Here is a 19,425-nt window from a genome sequence, read left to right on the forward strand (position 1 = left end):
ACTTTTCTTTGATGCCAGTTTTTTTCACATTTCTAGCTTAATGTTTTTTTTTGTTTAAAAAGTTAATTTAGTTGCAGCCTGCTTAACGTTTGTTCGCTCCTTCATATCAATTACAACTCATTGACCCTGGACTGGCTTATTCCTTTAAAGTTGAGCACATTGTTTTGACATTATCTTGAGAAAATCAGCGATATAAACACGTGACGTTAGTGACAATGATTAGAAGTGTAAGTACTCTCCCTCTTTCTCTCCAACACACAAACACACACATCACCCACTAACCAACATACCACCATCTATTTCCAGCCCTGCCCCCTCAGGCATTCTAATCTTTTAATTGAATCTTTTGTAATTATAATGAAATAACTGCAGACTTCTATCAGGGAGAAAATGATCGGGCCAGAATGTGCCAGCGGTCACAGGAAGCTCTTATTTCTCTACCGCTGCTGCCGAGATCTATACCCCCCATTTCAATTAGCCCCTCAATTCACATTTGAACAGCACATTAAGGGAAAACAAAGAAGCGTGTGCGCCCGTGTGTGTGTGTGTGTGTGTGTGTGAAGACACACATAGTGACAAATTGCTCAAGCAATCTGTTACTGTCATGTCCAGCTCTTATATATACCGTTTGTTAGACTTACAATCCAAAGTGTGCTCAAAAACATCGAGCTAAGAGTGTACTTTGGTGAGAAAAAACACTTTCCCTTCTTTTGACCCTGGAGAACTGCTAAACGTAATTGCCTCATTCTTCTAAGCAAATGAACATTGACAGAGAGGGGATTTGTCGGCATAGGCTGTCTCAAATGGCTTCCCTGGCAGTTGACTAATTCAGTTCTCATTGACGTACGACTAAATCAGTGTCCATTATCCTTATGTGTAGGCCAGCTCAGATGTAGTACCAGCTCTGTGGCATAAGGCACTTAAGAGCATTACACAAGCCAAGCTGGTTGAAAGAGTCTCCTTTTCAGCAAGCTGACGAGCTTACCACACATGCAGTAGATCTGACATTGGCCAGGCTGTAGCCTCTGCCTAACCTCTGACATTAAGGTCTCCCACTCCTGAACAAAAAAACAAGAAAACTGACCACACACTTTTAAGTCCTCTGATTGTCCCTGGCTAATGGCCAACAGCAGAGACACTTATCACCGCTGAAGATTTACTGCAAAGAGAGGAGGTTATACTCATTTTGTGAAAGATTTAGGGCAGACAAACATTTTCTCTGCACATTCTCCACACAGGTTATCAGAGAAAAACTGTTTTTGCATTTCTGCTAAACCTTGTTTTTTTTTATCCTCACATTGTAGAGAGCATTGCTAAAGAGTTGAATTCTTTTTAGAAATGGAAAAAAAAAAACCTGTGTGACAACAGTATATTATTGTATTAATCCAGGGCCAGGTGACTTGCTTTACAAACACAGTGGCTATTTTGGTGTGCAGTGTGCGTGCTTGTGTGACTGTGGCATTAAGAGCCAGACAGGTCCCTCTGTTGTGCAGCTGGGCTGGCTTAATGAGATATCAGACTCAAACATCAATTCATCAGCTTCATTGATGAGGACAATGGGAGGCAACTGCTTCAGTAAAGAGGGGCATTATGGCTCCTTGTGCAGGGATAGGACAGCTTTGTTTACAAAGGTTATTGGGCACACTGGGTTTGAAACAGTACACCACACCAGCCACTTTGCTCTGCTCTGCTAACTTAGATCTCTCACCCTCAGGGCAGCGTCCCTGGACTTTTTTTCCCCCTTTCCTTTTTTTAACTTTGATTGTGTGGAACAAAGACCTGAAAGAAAAATATACTTCTGGAATCTGAGGCCTAATTTTTAAATGTGTGCATGTGTGTGAATGGGTTAAAAGGAAAGGACCATAGAGGCCTGATTGATTAAATAAACAAATCTCATCTTGTTATCATCAGGGCTCCCCTAGCTAAGCAGAGCAGGCTGGCGTGGCTGGAGTCCCCTCTGGCCTCAGCCTCCACTGACAGGGCATCTGTCTTCATTAAAGCTCAGCCAGTGTGCATGACGGCCACTGAAATGCTGGTGTCTTCACGATTAATGAAGACAGATGACTCCCCCCCCCCCCCCCCCCAAGGAAGTAAAAAGGCACAAAAAAGAAGGGAGGACGAACAAACGGAAGAGCATGAAAAAAAATTGAAAACACTTTCAAGCAGCTCTGAAAAATCGAGAGCAAAGTTAAGCTGCTTATCTGATCGCTCCGGCTCCTCTTATATTCTTGATTGTTTTTCCACTGTCATATCTGGCTTGGCTCCCTCCACACTTCTCCCACCATACCATGCATACACACCCCACACCCCCACTCCTTTTCACTCTCACACACTCTCTCACAGCAGTAGCAGCCCCCTGGAAGTAGATGAAAATGGACCCCAGTTGTTGTTAGAGTCAGAGCCTTGTCTGAAGTCAGCGGCAGAAGAAGGGAGGGAAGGGGGGGGGGGGGGGGGGGGGAATGAAGTGGATAGATGCAACGAGCAAAAGAGAGAAGAGAACGTTGGCCAGAATATATCTCTGCTTTCTTGAGATTTGTATGTATTATTATTTATTCATACATTTATCTGCTAAATAATTAATCCGCTTACTAATTCATGGCTGTTTGGCTCTGGAGGAATATCATTATCCATCTAGTATCCAGCAGCATAAACAAACCTCTGACCTATGAAGACTGCAGCAGGCCCAGCAAAACTTATTATTAACTAACTGTATTATTAAAAACAGGCAACATTTGTCATTAACTTTTCATGTGAAATTCATCAGACACCTCACTTCTAGTGTTAAACTCATGCTGTGAATAGACAATAAACCAGATAGAGTACATCTGACACGTCACTGTCATCTCTTCCTGTCACTCACCAAAACCTTTTCCTTTTCTAGTATGCAGCACCTGGCAAGGTCAAACCCCAGGTGGCAAACATTGTTACTGAAACTTGACTCTGTGGGCTCAAACTCACAAACTCACCACACAGACGAATACACACAAGCACATTTTTTAAAAACCCAACACACAGTGCATATAATATCATAGCAGAGAATTTTTTTCAGATGGCTGAGCAGCTCAAACTGGCTGTGGGCTAGGAGAGGAGAGGAGAGGAGAGGAGAGGAGAGGAGAGGAGAGGAGGAGAGGAGAGGATTGTCTCTGTCTTTTCCTGTGTTGCTCTGTAGCCCCTGACAGCAGCCCCCTTGGCCGAGCCCTGAGGGGTAAACAAGCCAGCAATGAGAAAATGAAGGAAGGAGTGACCGAAAGAAAAGGAGAGTGAGAAGAGAGGGGGAAACATGATTGTGTCATAGAAGAATCCAAACAGGATGCCACTTACATTGAACACTGGCAGTGCTCGTCCAAGCAAAGGGGTCCAACCCGGCAAAAAAGGGGTTCGCTTTCCGCAGCATGCATGCACCACGGCTGGTGACATCATAGAGCTGACGGGGGCCCATTCCCAGAGCCTCCATACAGTCGAACATGGTACCCCCCACCCTCGGCAAAAATCAGTGAGAGCCCTCAGTCCTGCCTGTGTCCTACCCTGCTTCCACTGCTCACGTCACTCACTGAAGCAGTGACAAGAGCTCACAGCAGCAACAGCTATCTAGATTCACTACCTTCCTCTCCCTCCCTTCACTTATCTCGCGCTGTCACTCTCTCTCTGCTGTCTTTTCCTTCCGATGCTGGAGTTTTCCTTTTTCCCTCTCAGCTGGAATGCAGATATGGTTCCTGACTGGCTGAGCTGAGCGTGACTCTGACTCTCTCCTCTCCCCCCTGCCCCTGGGTGAGCTGCTCCCAGTCTGCTGTAACAGACCTAAATAACAGCCTCTCGCAGCTCTCGCTGAGCCCCAGACACGGCGGAGTGAACCAACTGCTTTGGCATGACGCTGCAAGAGGGGGTGGAGAGAAAGACAGAGAATGCCAGAGAGGGAGGGACAGAGAGAGAGGAACCCAGGAGGAGGGGAGGTGTAAGGGGCCGTCCAGCAGAGTCTGCACTGGAGTAAGAACTGATCTGGCTGGAGCACAAAACTTTATTCCCCATTCTTCTTGTGCTTTTTTTTTGTTTGTTTGTTTGTTTTTTTGAACACACGATTTTTTGTTTTTCATATTTCAGCCCTAAATGCAAACAGTGCCCCCACCTACCCCAACCCCACCGTCTTCCATTCAGATCTGGTCCCTGTCTCTGGCTTTCTTTACATTGCACCTCCCCCAGTTCCCTGCAGTAAATAAGACCCCCTTTCCCCCTCCCTCCCTTCACTGAGCCCCCGTCTCTAATCATAACCATATTAAAGTCCAGCCACTGGCCCGGGCGTGTATGTGTGTGTCAAAAAGAGAGCCAGAGAGAGAAAGAGAAAGAACATTGTGCTGTGGCTGAACCCAGAAACCAGATGCCAGGGTAAATCCCTCCCTCTCCTCTGTCTGTTTGAGGGAACAGAGGATGGGCAGTTCTTTCTGTCGCTCCCTCTGGAAGTGCTTTAACAGTGATGAATGAGGGCTGCCTTGCTCAATCCCTGCAGTGCATTTACACAGACAAATATCTCCAATATACAAACACACCATGTGCTGGACACACTTCTCACAGGTTTACTTGACCTTGCTTGTGATTTATATCTCGACGTAGAAATAGCAAAAGACGTCCAAGGAAGCAGCGTCGATCAGGTTGTTCAAGCAATGATTTTAATGCAGTAAAAAAGCCTCGTGGCAGCTGAATATTTTAGTGGTTGTGGATTCACAGTTAAAACGTATACCCTACACATTTAACCTTCATTATAACAATGGTTTTTCTGTGCACTGATTAAAAAAAACAATTCAGCTTAAAAAATTGCAGTGCCCTGAGAGTGGCAGTGAATCAAAGGAAATCAATGGGCAGTGTGAGGTCAATGAAAAAGCCTGACACTGGTCCTAACTGTTGCTCAGCAGAGGGATGGACTCTGGCTGGGCTAAAGCAAACAGCGTGATACAATGGGAGATATATGATAATAGAATAGCTTCAGTCTGTGAGCTCCTCACATTCATCTCCCCCTGTCAAAGCAGTACAAGTGGTACAGCCCAGCAGGCAAAAAAGACACCATTTCCTGTCAATCTGTGCTGCTGGCTACGCTCTCCATAAACACACAGCGTCCTCCCTCCTCCCTCCTCCTCCTCTGTCTAACACTTCACTCTTTTTCCTGTCTCATGAAAGAAACCATGCTTTCACATTTCTGGCTATTTTGAATGATTTTCATTACTATGTTTATTGGTTTAAAAGCTATTCCTCCAATGGAGACTTCAGGTTTATTTTCTTAAGCTGGCACACACGCACACACACAGACACACATAGACACACACACACACACAGACACACACACACACACCTGTGAGTTGAGATTCACACACTCAATCTCGCAAACTGACGCACGTTTAATAGCTCTTTTTATTTCATCAAATAGTAAACAACATCAGTAGTTTTTATGTGCTTCTTCATACAGCTGTCAGGTCATACAGTGAAAGCTTTATGATGGCAAGAATACAACACGGGGACAACAAACTGGCATCTATCAGAGATGCCAACGCTTAGCTGAAGTTTGTTGTTAAAAAAAGGGGGGGGGGGGCACTTTTCTTCTCTCTAGCTTTCCACCCATTTTCACAATAATTCAAAAAATGTCTTGGTCTGGATACATTTCAGATTAAATCATCACAGCCTAGAGTCACATTTTTATGATCCACAAGCATTCTTCTCACACTCGTCTTTCGTCTCCTTCCTGTTTTCTTTTCCTCGCTGCTAGTTTCATACAGCATCCTGGAAACTAAGAACTGGCTAATCCCCCGGTGCTCAAATGTTCTATGTAACATCAGCGCGGTTTGCCAGGGCTGCTCTGTGGGCTGACAAGCTGCAAAAAAATCTATTTCAAATATCATGTGTTCACACTCTTTTGTTTTTAGAGATTTACGAACCCTATCCGGTTCCACTGGTTTTGACATTTCTTTTTACTGTGTTTGAGACTATAATTCAGACCACCAACTCCAGGTTCTCCAGTTATTGGCAAACTACACTGTGAGCTGTGAGCCTTCCAGGGCTTCAGAGGGTTTGCCGAGTGAGTTTAGACATCTAATCTACACATACTCCATACTGCTGCTGACCCAGGCTGGTCCCTGCCTCCCCTTCTCTCCCCTCCCTCCTTCCCTTCCTTCCCCAGCCAGAGAGGCTGAACTCTGGAAGAAACCCCCACTGGGCCACTAACTTTCCCCCAAACTTATCCTGCCCTCCCTTCTTCTCTCCCTCACTCACTGGCTCACAAGTCTCTCCATCTCTCTCCATAATACCCCCCCCCCCACCCCATTTCTCCAAATACTCTCCCCATTTCATCAAGTTCCCTATGGCCACTTTTTCCTGACTGCGTGATTTGTTTTAGTTGACAAAGTTTCTGCTTTTGTTTCAGGTTTTGGAAATGGTTCATTTTCAGTGGCTGCCAACTCACTGGCCACTCCATGTTGACGTCTGCTTTCAATCATGTTTCATTTAAGCGATTAGAACAAATCTGAGCACACGTTTAAAATGTTGAAATAGGTTTTGTTTTTTTAATTACGATTTTATGTGCGTGTCTCACGATTTTATCCAGTCAGCTGGATCTGGTCTGCTTACTGCTCCACGTGTGCTGGAACCCAGTCAGGCTTTACTACTGTCTGACACTCTGATGCCAATTACAGATAAGACGTATACAACACATTGTTGCCACTTCCTCTGTATACAGTCATTCAGGTTCTAGCCAAGCAGTCAACAACGCAATCGTGTGTGAGGTAATAAAGACAGAGGCCTTTGCACTAAACGCAACAGAGTCATTTTGAAAGGAATGTAAAGCTTTTCCATTTCTGATGTGGGCATGTGTGCAGCGTGCGGACATGCTGAAACAGATTGCTGGTGATGATAGAGACACTGAACACCAGCCCAGGAAGCCTTCCCACCACAGCCAGATTCAGGTTACGCAGAACACGCACACTTAAAAGTGCACACATCCCATTAAGGGTTGTTCAGTAAGCAGAGCAGAGCTTCTTTTTTAAACTAAAAAAGTAACATCAGGCAAAAAAGAAGAGCAATCCTTGTGTTGTTGTCCATTTCATCCATCAATTGCTCCACCAGTCAAAGATCTGACACATGCTAAGGTCTTACACTCGTGGCCATCTTTCTTTTTCACATTTTCTCCCTCCTTCTTTCTCTCGCTCTTTCTGCACTGTCATGATGTTCTGCTACCCATGTTTTCTTGTGAGAAAAAGTGAGATTCGGCCAAAAATGCAAACCCCCGTCTTGTTTTCATGGGCACGTCCTGGACCTGTGTGCCCTCCCACGTCTTCAGAGAAGCCAGCCTTCCTCTCTCGCCATTGCGCAATTTTCATCCTGCACGTGCCCACAAAGACTGTCTGAAAACAGCACCCTCCCACTTTTGATAGTAGCATGTTTATCTTCATCTGTCATCATGTCAGAGCTGTAGTACACTTTGTGGTCCCTCTGTTATCGGCAACCTTTGCTGGCTTTTCAGATGCACACACACACATTTAAGTCCTGCAAAGTTGCAGAAAGTTTCCAGCACTTAGGGCAATCTGGCTCCCACTTGCAGTGTGGGATAATGAGAGGAAATCCAAGGTAAAGGCAGAGGAGAAAAGAGGGAACCGAGCGAGAGAACTCTGAAGTGCATAAGCCAGCGGGGTTTAGGTGGATATCATCATGGAGCAGCAGATATTCTACTTACTATCATTTTTTACGGTGTTGTTGCAGACCTATGCTCCACCAGGAGTCTACAGGAAAACTGATCGTTTTTTACACAAAAAAATCAGCACTACAGAATCAGGGCTAGCGTTAGTGAAAAAATAATAAGTGCAACTGATTGCCAAAAAGGAGTGGAGCACCTGTCATTTGAGGCCTGTGATCGCCTAGGGAGATAAAAGCAGGGATGTCACACAATGCAGAGTTGTTTATTACAGCCAATAGACTCCAGTCTCACTGACAGATGAAGGACAAAGCCAAACAGCGCTGCACATGCTGTCATCACACACAAGTATAGTCCAAAATGGTCCAGTGCTTGCATTGCTAATTTGCTATCATGGTCACAGGAGCAGAGATGCCAGCGAGCAAACAGCTATATGAGAGCTTTTTTTGTTTAGGTGTTGACACTCACGGCATTTAGTACCAGAGTCAGAAAGAAGAAGAGCTAATAATGACTTAGTGTGATGATCAAGCACAAGAAAAATTATTTTTGTTATTATTAGTAGTAGTAGCAGAAATTTAACATTATTAGTTTTTCCTTTCCACTGTTGCAAAGTACTTACTCGTCATCTGATTGTTCCGATTTTCACTCTATTACTGTCGAGGTTTTACCAAACAATATAAAGTACATCTTTCACAATTCAGAAGCTGCAGCCAAACTAAGATTATTGTCTTTGGCAAATGAGTGTAGTTCAGTATATCCATCCACCTGCTCACTTTCAATGACCTAAATGATCTGGTATTTGTTTCTTGCATGGTTTTCATTTGGTGTTTGAAGAAACACAATTTATGGGAATTTGTCTGGATCCACTCAAAGGAAAGATCACGGCAAATGAATACAAACTTGAGTTTGTATCCACGAAGAAACATTTCAATGCCGATGAGAATGGATTCTTCCAGAGCGACAATGGTCAAGCAGAGGGGGTGGGAGTGGGGAGCCACAGAAAGGCTTCATGTGGATGAAAATGATGTGAATCATATGCTGTAGTCTTCAACCCAATATAACATCTAACTTGTGACCAAGCTGATAAAACACCACAATCAAATCATGTGTGTATGTTTAAGAGAGAATGTTTTTTTAGAAGAAAGGTTAGTCATCCTTCCTGTAGAATACAAGCAAAAGCATTATAGTGATATGTTGTGACCTAAGCTGTTGAGCCTTACTAATGAGGAAATTTTGTGTTGTGTTTTTCCCTTTAAACCGACACCCAACATAGCAAAAAATGTAATGTCAATTATTTATAGCTGTTCAAACAATGAGAAACACAGATGAGCGTTTGGTTTTCCTGTGTGTGTAGGGAAATATGTACCTACAAGGAAGTATTGGGTTGCGGGGCTGCAATCATCATTTTCATATCCATACATAGATCACTTCATCTTTTTCTCTGCCCCTTGCTTTCATCAGATATGTAGTATGCCCACATTAGCATACACATGTGCACAGAGGCAAATCCTACTAATCCTACTCTACACCACCAAGGCTAGGCTTAAACCCAGCACTTCAACCTTATGAAAATAAATGGAGATTCAATGTGCCGTTTGTGCTCTGCTTCACCTCCAGTGGAGAAAGCTTCACTCTGCTAGCTGACATCGTTCCCTTGTCCCTCGCCTCCATTTAAAGGTTTGCTTTGACGTTCCCTGCCGTACCACATTTCCCACCAAAATGGCTCCTTTACGCAACTCCCTTAGCTCCCTAAGCCAACATGACCTCCTTATGTTGTTTCTGTGTGTGTGTGTGTGTGTGTAAGTATGCAAAGAGTGTTTTTAATTATGTCACTCTGCGTGTTTTTTTTTGTTGTTTTTTTTGTTTTGCTGGAACATTTCGGCCTTTTTCACAATCTGCCGAACTAGATGTTTTGTGTTGAACTGCATATGTATGTGTGTGTGTGTGTGTGTGTGTGTGTGTGCAACCGCAGATCCATGCATATGTTCCACACTGCTTGTATGCTAATGCTGGTGCACGAGTCCATCATGTCTAACAGACACTTTAAATGAACTGCTATTGCCCTTCTCTCCACCAGAGGCACAAAAGAGCAAAGTGAGCCAGCTTTTACACAGGTTTCAACACGCTATTCATTCCATTCTATTATTACAGTGCTTTTGATTTCATCCCACTGTGATGCAGCTCACAGCTGGGCCTCTCATGGGTTTTCTGTATTCATCACTCAGCATAACCCTACAAATTATGGTATGAATGGAAAGTTTGAGCCCAGCAGAGGACTTTAGATTTTTCGGCCAGGCCATGTGGGCTGAAGGAAAAGACCTACTAGCTTTTCAAAACATCCCCACGGCTGAGTCTGAGGCCAGCGCTCTGGCCCTGATTGGTGAAAGCTTAGCGAGGTGTTTCAGGGCTCAGTGACGATGTTATCACATAATAAGAGGCCTTAATGGGCTTCCAACTGTTTGTTTGAAAGGCTCCCGTAATGACAGGGATCAACTGATAACAGCCTCAGCAACACACTGCAGAGAGCCATCAGACCTTCTCACAGATGAACAAACGCCATTGCACGCTTATTCAGATATCAGCAGCTACAGTGGGAGTCTGCAGCACACCCAGGTTGAAGAGAGGCACTGAGGTTTTCTGGATCTTCCATTTATGCATTAAGCAAAAAGAAAAGCTTACTATGCGGACATGTGCAAACACAGTCGGCCCACCCCTTCCCATCCCTCTTCTGTCTCTTCCCACCTCCTTGCAAAACAGGTATTTCCAAAGAACTCTGGTGCCAAGACAGAGCACCGCCATGGGAGGTGCTCTGGCAGGTCAGCACAGTGTGCACATCTAAACAAAAGGTAGGTGTCACCCAGGGTACCTTTCTTACAACAATTACGCAAAAAACTCTGAAGTTGTGCAAGCATGAAGAGCTACTGACTGCACACACACACACAAAGATACACGGTGAAATTTCCACAGTGCTACTCCCTTTATGTGAAAGGTATTTTCTCAGTCTGGCGTACAGACAAGCCTGACAACAATGAGCAGGACTGTCAAGTCAACTCCTGAAGAAGTAGAAGGAGAAGAAAAAGAGGGCCTGGGGAATGTCCAAACCGAGGCCCTTTGTCTTCCCCACTAACATTTAAGAGAGCGGGGAATGAGACTGCTGTCAGCAAAATGACTTGTAACATTCCTTGTCAAGGGATACACCAATAGGATGTTTTAAAAGCAGATAAAAAAAACAACAGAGAGTTTTCCACTGAGCTGCCAGCATTTAAACTGAACTAAGATGTATTTTTGTACAGTGAAACGCAGAATTAGTCCAGCAGGCAATTCTTTTAATATTCAACTGACAGGCATTTATTTGACATTCAAGCAATAGCTGCAGCTCGTAATGTAAACATAATGAAATAGTAAATTGTGACAGTAAACACCATTCAACCAGCACGGCTATGTTAATATAGAGACACTTAAAAAAACATGTCAGTCTCGACAAATTGAAGCTAACTGTCACTGTGATCCTGACTTGATCTTTGTCCCCAGCTTTTCTCACACTCTGACCCGAAGCTTAAACCAAATAACTGCAGTCCTTAACCCCTGCGAACGATACTACTGCCAGCGTGGATGTGTCAGTACAAGCAGTCGTGTATGAAGCCCCAGTGCATGTGGTTGCCTGCGTCTGTTTGTGCTTTGATACTTGTTTTTGTTTTAAGTCATGCCAGCATAAAAACCATAAAGAATCCATCTGTCAGCGTGGTGGGATTTCATTCTGCGTCAGGGGTATGTTTCTAGTTTTTAGATGAAAGAACTGCTGTGTGTGTGTGTGTGTGTGTGTGTGTGTGTGTGTGTGTGTGTGTGTGTGTGTGTGTGTGTGTGGCTTCATGAGAGAGAACCAGACAGAGAGCAAAAGAAACTGAGAGGGAAGAGTGTCTCCGAGTGCATGTTTGCCTGTGTGTATATATATGTGTGTGTGTGTTTTTGCTGGGTGTGTTCTTGGATTCCACCACACCAGGACATTACCCCCAGGTGCTCGCTCTCTCTCTCTCTCTGGTTCTGTGAAAATACCTTGAGGATTAGGTGGGCAGTGGCAGTGAGAAGGAAGAGAGGGGGTGAGGTAGTGATTGACGGCTGAAAGGCTGGAGAGGTGCTCAGGCATGCTGCGGTGGTGGTGGGGGGAGTAGGGGGCTGCACACACAGGCAGGCTCCGCGCTCAGCTGTTGCCACCCACACCCATTATTACTCCTCCACTACCACACACCACCACCACCTGCCGCCCCTTTAACACTGCACCCAGATCAGATTTCAAATAACTTCTGCTTACCTTTACCTCATGGCTTAACCTCAACAAAAGTGCTCATTCTTTTCTCTCGCTCTCTCTTCTGGCATTATTATCATCAGTGAATTATACCGCAGTGGTTCCACACAAGGATCCTCCCTGACCTAGAATCCTGTTGCTGATTAGTGGTTTTGAGACAAGCAGGTGTTTTGAACAACGAGAAATGTACGTCGGCACCGTGCGTTTCATCTTGCTAGTTTTTGCACAACAGAAAAAGACTCTGGATTGCCAACAATCTCCTCTTTGTGCTCTGTTCTCTATACATCATCCCCGTCTCAGCGCTTCAGAATGTAACAGTGCCCCCTATGGTCAAGCATAGAAGTACACAGTTGACAGGGGAACGCTGCTGTGAATCAAGTCCAGTGTCTAGCTCACCTTTCATTTTAATTATACGATCAGTCACCGCTGTCCAAGTCAAATGTTTGAACTGCATTAGTACTCATTTTAACTATTTTGATGCTCAGTACTCATCACTTAATACATAATTCAATGTGTTTTGTCTATAATTACAGACTTGTGCATTATCTGCCTCACAAAAGCTCTGTGAGAGGTCCAGGCACGCACACGCGCACGGATACACGCACGCATCGTGAAGCCAGAGCCAGAGCTTGCGGTCATAACCACACCATCTACAAGCATAAAGCATATAAGGAAACCACAGGAGCAGAGTAATCATTGTACTGATGAAAGTAGACTTTTTCCTCATGGTCTCTTTGGGGGATTTTTTTCTACCACTGGTCCTATATCACAAACAGACGCTAAAGTTTTCCATTTCCACAAAATTACACATAATGTAGTGCAATTTAAATTAAGCCATATTTCCCCTTTTCCAGTAGATGGTGTTTAATGCGACCTGACTAAAAATAAAGTAATGGCTGTATGCATTCTTGGAACTGAGATGGAAAATGAGAGGAAAGGCAAGTCAAGCACAAACACACAGAGTAATGAAAATGACTTACAGAGAGCAGCCATCTCTTTGGGCAGGTCAGCCCCAAATCTCCCAAACAGGCTGCTGTTGGCCAGCAGGTCGAAGGGGGAGTGGCTTCTCATGGAGTTGAAGGGAAAGGGGTACACAGCAGGTGGGAAGCCGGTCATGTGACCCACCTGCTGTTCCCTGTTTGTAGCCATGGCGACGGATCACCCAGGGTCCACAGCAGGCGGCTGGCTGAAGGTAACGGCTCTTTCGACACCTGGAATCCTCCACAAGGCTGAGATGTGTGTCCGTCGAAGAGTCTTAAGACGTGGAGAACGTATGGGCGACAGGGGGCCTCGGAGGTACTGAAGGATAGGTGGACTCCACTTTAGAAGAGTCCTGCTGTCTCTTTTCTGCAGATGAGAGGATAAGAGTAAATAATTTCCTATTAATTTAATTCCACATAAAATATAAGAATAAGTGCTTTTGATTGGCATGAACATGATGATACGATTAGTGTTTTGTTTGATGCTAAGATCTGCTCTAGATTCAACAAACAGGATTCACCTCACATCAACTCTGATTCCATCTGGGTCCGATAATAGTTCATCCACAGTTTTAATGCGAGAAGGATGTGTAAACTTCATACCAACAGGTATGAGCGAATGGGAAGGAAAGAGGAAGTGAGGAAGGATGAGATGGCGAGAACCATAACAGATAGAGAGAAAAAGAATGAGTAGGCTCGGAGAGGGAAAAGCCAGAAAGAAAAGAAAAAAACTGGGACTGGGTGAGGGGAAAAGAAAATAAGAAAGAAGTTTGGAAAAAGTTATAACAGTGAAGAGTGGGAAGGAAGGAGGGAGGAGGAAAAGAGAGGGGGAGAGAGAGAGGGAGCTCTTGTACAGTTTTGAAGAGCTTCCAGACTTCTACAGTGATTCCAGGCTATACCATATGATTTAAATCACCAGAACTCTATTATAAAGAGCTCCTCTGTTCCTGCTGCCAGCCTAGCACAGCAGCCTGCCTCTTTGCCTCTTTCCCCTAGGACCAGGGGCCCAGACACGGGGTCCAGAGCATGAAGAAGGGAGGAGGGGGGGTCGATGAGTAGGGAAAATGAGATCCACTGATTGCTAACTGCTGCTGTCACTTCCAACTATCTTCTCTTGAGGTCAGGCTCCCATCCCACAGAGTCATTTTGGCTGTAGCCTCCTGCAGCCTTCTCGTCACTTTGACACCACACAGTGGGCATAGACAAGTCAGGCTCAAGTGCAGACAAGGCTGCAGTTATGCCCCTCTGTCGACTCTCAATGCAAAAAGGGGGGGTGAAATATAAAAGAGGCCTCCCATTTTCTTTTTCATGTTTTCCTTTTGCTTGTGCTTCCTTAGTGTGATTTCATGAGTGGGTGGTGTGATCAGCTTGTTTTTTATATGTGGCTTTGAAAAAGAGCAGAGCCAAGGAATTTGGAACTGCTGTGGCTTGTGAATCTGGGAGAAAAGACAGGGAAAAAATCCTGGTAATGAATTCGGTATAAACAAAGAAATGGAGGGGTGGGGTGGTGGGGTGGGGGTGGTGGAAAGATCTAAGGCTAAACCAGTGAACTGCTGAACTGAGCGAAAAAGCACAGTGGAACAGTGACAGGGTCTGGGCACATGGGGGCACTAAGAGGTGGCGCCATGCCCGGGAAAAAAGAAGGGAGAGCTTTCCAAGAAGCACACATATGCGCCACACACGCAATCAAGCACTCAAAAACTCCACACATCACATGTGTGAGAGCATCCCCTAACACACGCACACATATGAACGCACACACACCTCTCACCCCGTGCCTTTTTCCAGGGCTCTGGCTCCCTCCCTGCCTCTCTTTCTGGCTCTTTCTCTTTCAACAGAGCCAGTTAATTACACCCTACTGCTGCAGGCAGCTTCAAACCACCACTAATTTAGAGTTCCATTACAGTAAACTGTTCCACATGTGCATCCAGGGCCCAGGCAGGCTCGGGTGGCCACGTTTCAGGAAGGAGCAGCCGCGGATAGGCACCCACCCCCATCCTGCCAACACAGCCATACTGCCATCTTTCTTCTTCTTTCCTTCTTTCTCTCTGTTTTACGTCTTTACTTTTTCCAGTATATTTCTCCTCCAACCTACCTTGGACCCCACCCCACCCCTTCCACTTCTGACCCGCCTACACCTCTTCTACATAATCATATCCTTATACCCAGTCTTATCCTCTGTGCCCCATCCCTCCATCCTTCCACTGCTTATACAACTTGTACCATGACCCTGCGTAGTGATTCCACTGTGCAGCCAAGGCGCAAAAACATTACTGGAGACATCACACGATTTCACACTGGGCCTAATGAGAGAAGAGGTACAGACTGCAAAAACAAGACTGCCAGCAACGCGTAGCCTCATAATGTGCATGTGTGTGCGGGTTATGAGTATGTACTTGGCAAGCGTTCGGGCCATTTGGAGATCTGCTTCAAGAACTCAAACCAGACCAGGCCCCATAGAGGCAGCACAATGTGTCTGCAAGAGCTGGAAGAGAGAGGAGGATAAAAGAAATGGGTGACTGTGTGAGAAAAAGAAGACTGACAGCGGAGTTTACAAATCAGTGCGTGTGAATTATGTATTCTGACAGGAGGAAAGCGTGGCATATTAATTCAGAAATTAAGTTTAAAACGGTCTGAGAGACAGTCCAGAGGCTGAATTCTACCAGAATAAACCACAGCTCCACTCCACATTCAAATATGTGTTGCAAAACAAAAGTATTAAAAAAAGAAAGAAAAAGAACACTTAGAAGGAAAAGAACTGAAGCACAGAGACGCAGCCTTTTAAAACAGAACCCAGTAACGTTACGCTCCCTAAACACAATAATGAATTAATAAAAGAGTTGGCGCCAGAGTTTTTTAATGAGTCACATCAGCCCAGCAGCTTTTTACAGAGCCATTTATGTTTTATGTTGGGTCCTGTGGTAGGCTCACTTCGCCAGCCCGTCTGGGGCTATAAGGGGATAAGGGGAATTTGGAGTGACCTCATCCCCTGTTAGCCAGGGCCAAATGGGCATGGAGGGCCTCCCCACTTCCCCTGAGCCTGGGGGGCACACAGGAGGCAGCAGGCAGCCAGGCAAGCAAGGAGCACCAGGGCCAGCTATGGGTGGGTTTACGGCTGCTGCTGGGACTTTCCATCATTGCCTAAGAGAGGTGCACTGTAGCAGTTTAAATTTGCTTTGGTTTGTTTCTGTAAATAGTGTCAGAGCTCACTGCAGTCCATCATGTTAGACTAAAGTCATTGGTTACACTTGAGATAATCCAATGATTTTCATGTAGCAAATGAAGTTGGATCAATCAACCTGGCAATATGGAGACAATGCAACAAGATCAGGCATGCGTGCGGAGAAGGAGATTCTCTTGTTTGCTGAGGAGTTTTGCGGAGAAGACGGAGCAAAATGAAAAATCAAGTAAGAGTTAAAAAGAAAGCGAGAGAGAGAGAGAGACAACAGTTCCCACAGATTGAATGTCTGTCAGACAAAGGGTATCAAGTCCTCTGTGAGCAAAACAACAATTGTGCCTTAACTGTTGTGACAGAGCCCCTCAGGCAATAAGAACTGCAGTCAAACATAACAAATAAATCACAGCATCTCAGGAAGCTCTGCACCACACTACCAAGCGAGGCAGCTGTTTTTTTAACTCTGCAAAAGAAACCACAGGTGATTACTCGGCATACGCGAGCAGGACTCTGGATGCCATGACTTTCCTGGTTTGTTTACCGGTTGAGGTTCTTATTCCAGTCAGTGAGAACACAGAAGAATATTCAGTTAGAATTTTATATTTGTATGGCTATAAAGGCACTTTTCCCCACTCTTACCACACTGACACAGAGACCTCTCTTTGTTTCATTTCTCCAGAAACTGAGCGAGTTCACAGATTTTTTGTCGAGCTTCATCAACTCAGCAGAGGGTCAAAATATACATGTTTCTGTGAGGTAAAATTAAAAACTGTGGAACTGTGGAACTATCCTGTGCAGAGCAGAAACCCAGCGCCTTTACCAGAAGTTCTGAATTGTACATTCACAGCCTCGAGATAAATGAACTGTGCCATCTATCCTGGCAGGGAAAACATCCTCTCACTCTTTTTCCACTTCTGACTTGCCCACTCCTGTCAGTTTTTTGACAGAAAACTGTGCATGCCTTCCAGGCACTGTCTTTAAACTGCTGACATCACAAAGTGAGTTATGTTCATTAACTCTATAAAGGAAATGATGTGTTGCAAAGAGTTATATTTTAAGTAGTTTGTACACCAAGCTGTTAAAGAATGATTTCAAAGTCCAGGTGTCCAAACTGCACCAACGGACCAGTGTTTCAACATCTCGGAGCTAAAAACACGTTTACTGTTATAATCACTGCTTGACATGCCCACATCCAGCCTTCAAAAGCCGTTAATGGATTCAGAGCTGCACAGGCAAATTTAAACGCTCCTACTGAAACAGGTTCACAGGTGATCTTGTTGCAAACGTCAGCAGTACTTTACCTGAGAAAACAATAGCCGTGACGCTTTTATCTGATGCAAAGCTGACAGCTTCCACTCTTTCAACAAGTAGCTGGTTAATGGCTCCAAAATGACAGACGCTCCAAACACAGTTGCATTCCATCACCTGAAACTTGTTTGACATCTGCCTGTTCTTGGCATCACACAAATACCATTTCCTTGAAGCAACAATGCAAAGAAGCACCTCTGTGTAATCGTTTGTCACTTAAAAAAGGGATTGTTTTTTCCTCTTTTTTTGTTAAAGAGCGCCATGACTGTCACTGTCACCTAGTCACTATTTTAAAATAATTTTTCTGCTCTCACTTAATCATAATGTCACATAACGATCTGAGTTGACATGCACTTGTGAGAAGAGCTATGGAAAGAGTGAGAACACACAGTGAGACATAAAACGCTTTGCGACATGATGAAGTCATCCTGACTGCTTGCCGTTTCCATGATGCGCCTCTCTCTGCAGTACACAACACAGAGACTTTTAGCAGTTGGTCAAGCAAAACAGGAAAACATGCAATGATGAGGAAAAGGGCAAGTGGCAGTAAGCAAACATGACAAATATAGAGAGAGGCGGAGAAAAAAAAGGTGAGGGAAGAAACTTTAAAATAGCAGCAGTGTGAAAGTCAAAGTCTGTGCTGCTAATATGTCTGTGTAGGAAGACGTAAAGGAAGAACTGGTAAGGATCCACGGAGGCAACAATGGAGGGGTTTCCCTTCCTAAACACACGCTGAAAACAATCCTCTCTGTGTAGAGCGAAGAGTAATGGATGGGTTTCACCACTGCTGCCTTTAGCCGCAGGACTCAAAGCAGCAGTCAGACACATGCAGGCCCAAACACACACACACACACATAAGCAAGCACAGCATTCAAAAGGCCACACTTTCACACAAGTTCATCTTTTTTTGCCATTGGCACAAGGTCTTTTAACGAGAACTTGGGTGGAGGCTTAGATGTAAATCCTCACATCAGAATGGCACACCTGCAAAAACAGACATAGGAAATGGCGTGCAGATAGCTTCCTGGTTAATTATAGTGCGGCAGCAGAGAGCCCCTCGATTTTCCTAAACCACCTGTCTAACCCCTCCCCACCACTTCGCCTTAATTGCTAAAGAAATTCCAGAAGAAGACAGGTATCAACAACTCCCTGATTTACCACTCAAAGTCATGTCACAAAGAAGGATTGTTAGCAGATTTTGCAATGCAGACGATTTCCTGGCTCAACTGCTGTTTCAGTAATTCCACCAAAACCAAGGATTTATCAACAGCACCTACACACAGAAACACACAAACAAAGAGACGTACACACACAGCTTTGGCATTACTAAACTTTGACGGATTTATAGGAGATAAAGGGGCGATCGTGACTCAAGAGTTGGGAGTTCGCCTTGTAATTGGAAGGTTGCAGGTTCGAGCCCCGGCTCGGACAGTCTCGGTCGTTGTGTCCTTGGGCAAGACACTTCACCCGTTGCCTACTGGTGGTGGTCAGAGGGCCCGGTGGCGCCAGTGTCCGGCAGCCTCGCCTCTGTCAGTGCGCCCCAGGGTGGCTGTGGCTACAATGTAGCTGCCATCACCAGTGTGTGAATGTGTGTGTGAATGGGTGGATGACTGGATATGTAAAGCGCTTCGGGGTCCTTAGGGACTAGTAAGGCGCTATATAAATACAGGCCATTTACCATAAAATATTCTTTTATTGCTGTATACCATACTTAGAACTAAAGAAATTACCACTAGCTGTACAGGGTAATAAAATGTATTATCTGCTATGTATTAGTTTTAAAGTTATTGCTTTAATTGAAATACAGCATATTGCACCAGTATATGCTACTAATCAGTAATGACAGATGATACAGCATGTGAGCAACATTGATATTGAGAGGATGTTTTCAAGGCCAGTGATGCAACACTGCACACAGGTATACTGAGCTAAGGCACACACTTATCTGGTGTGCAAAACAGCAAACACATTAATAATTGATTCCAAACTGTCA

The 19,425-nt window shown here is 44.7% G+C and overlaps 1 protein-coding gene across 6 annotated transcripts in view; it reads right to left on the reverse strand.

Moving 5' to 3' along the window:
* The window catches only part of rarga (retinoic acid receptor gamma a), a 53,052-nt gene that overhangs the window by 14,821 nt on the left and 18,806 nt on the right, over positions 1-19,425 (reverse strand). For 5 of the 6 annotated variants that reach the window (XM_082519449.1, XM_082519450.1, XM_082519451.1 and 2 more), the window contains one exon: positions 12,950-13,316. In XM_082519449.1, coding sequence (XP_082375575.1) covers positions 12,950-13,118 — 169 coding nt within the window. In that variant the 5' untranslated portion in view covers positions 13,119-13,316. Of the gene's footprint in view, positions 1-3,321; positions 3,863-12,949; positions 13,317-19,425 lie in introns of those variants that run through there. The other variant, XM_082519453.1, reaches the window with a different exon arrangement.

The sequence above is a fragment of the Aulonocara stuartgranti genome (genome assembly GCF_965226115.1).
Source record: "Aulonocara stuartgranti genome assembly, chromosome: 20".
In the NCBI taxonomy this organism is placed as follows: domain Eukaryota; kingdom Metazoa; phylum Chordata; class Actinopteri; order Cichliformes; family Cichlidae; genus Aulonocara; species Aulonocara stuartgranti.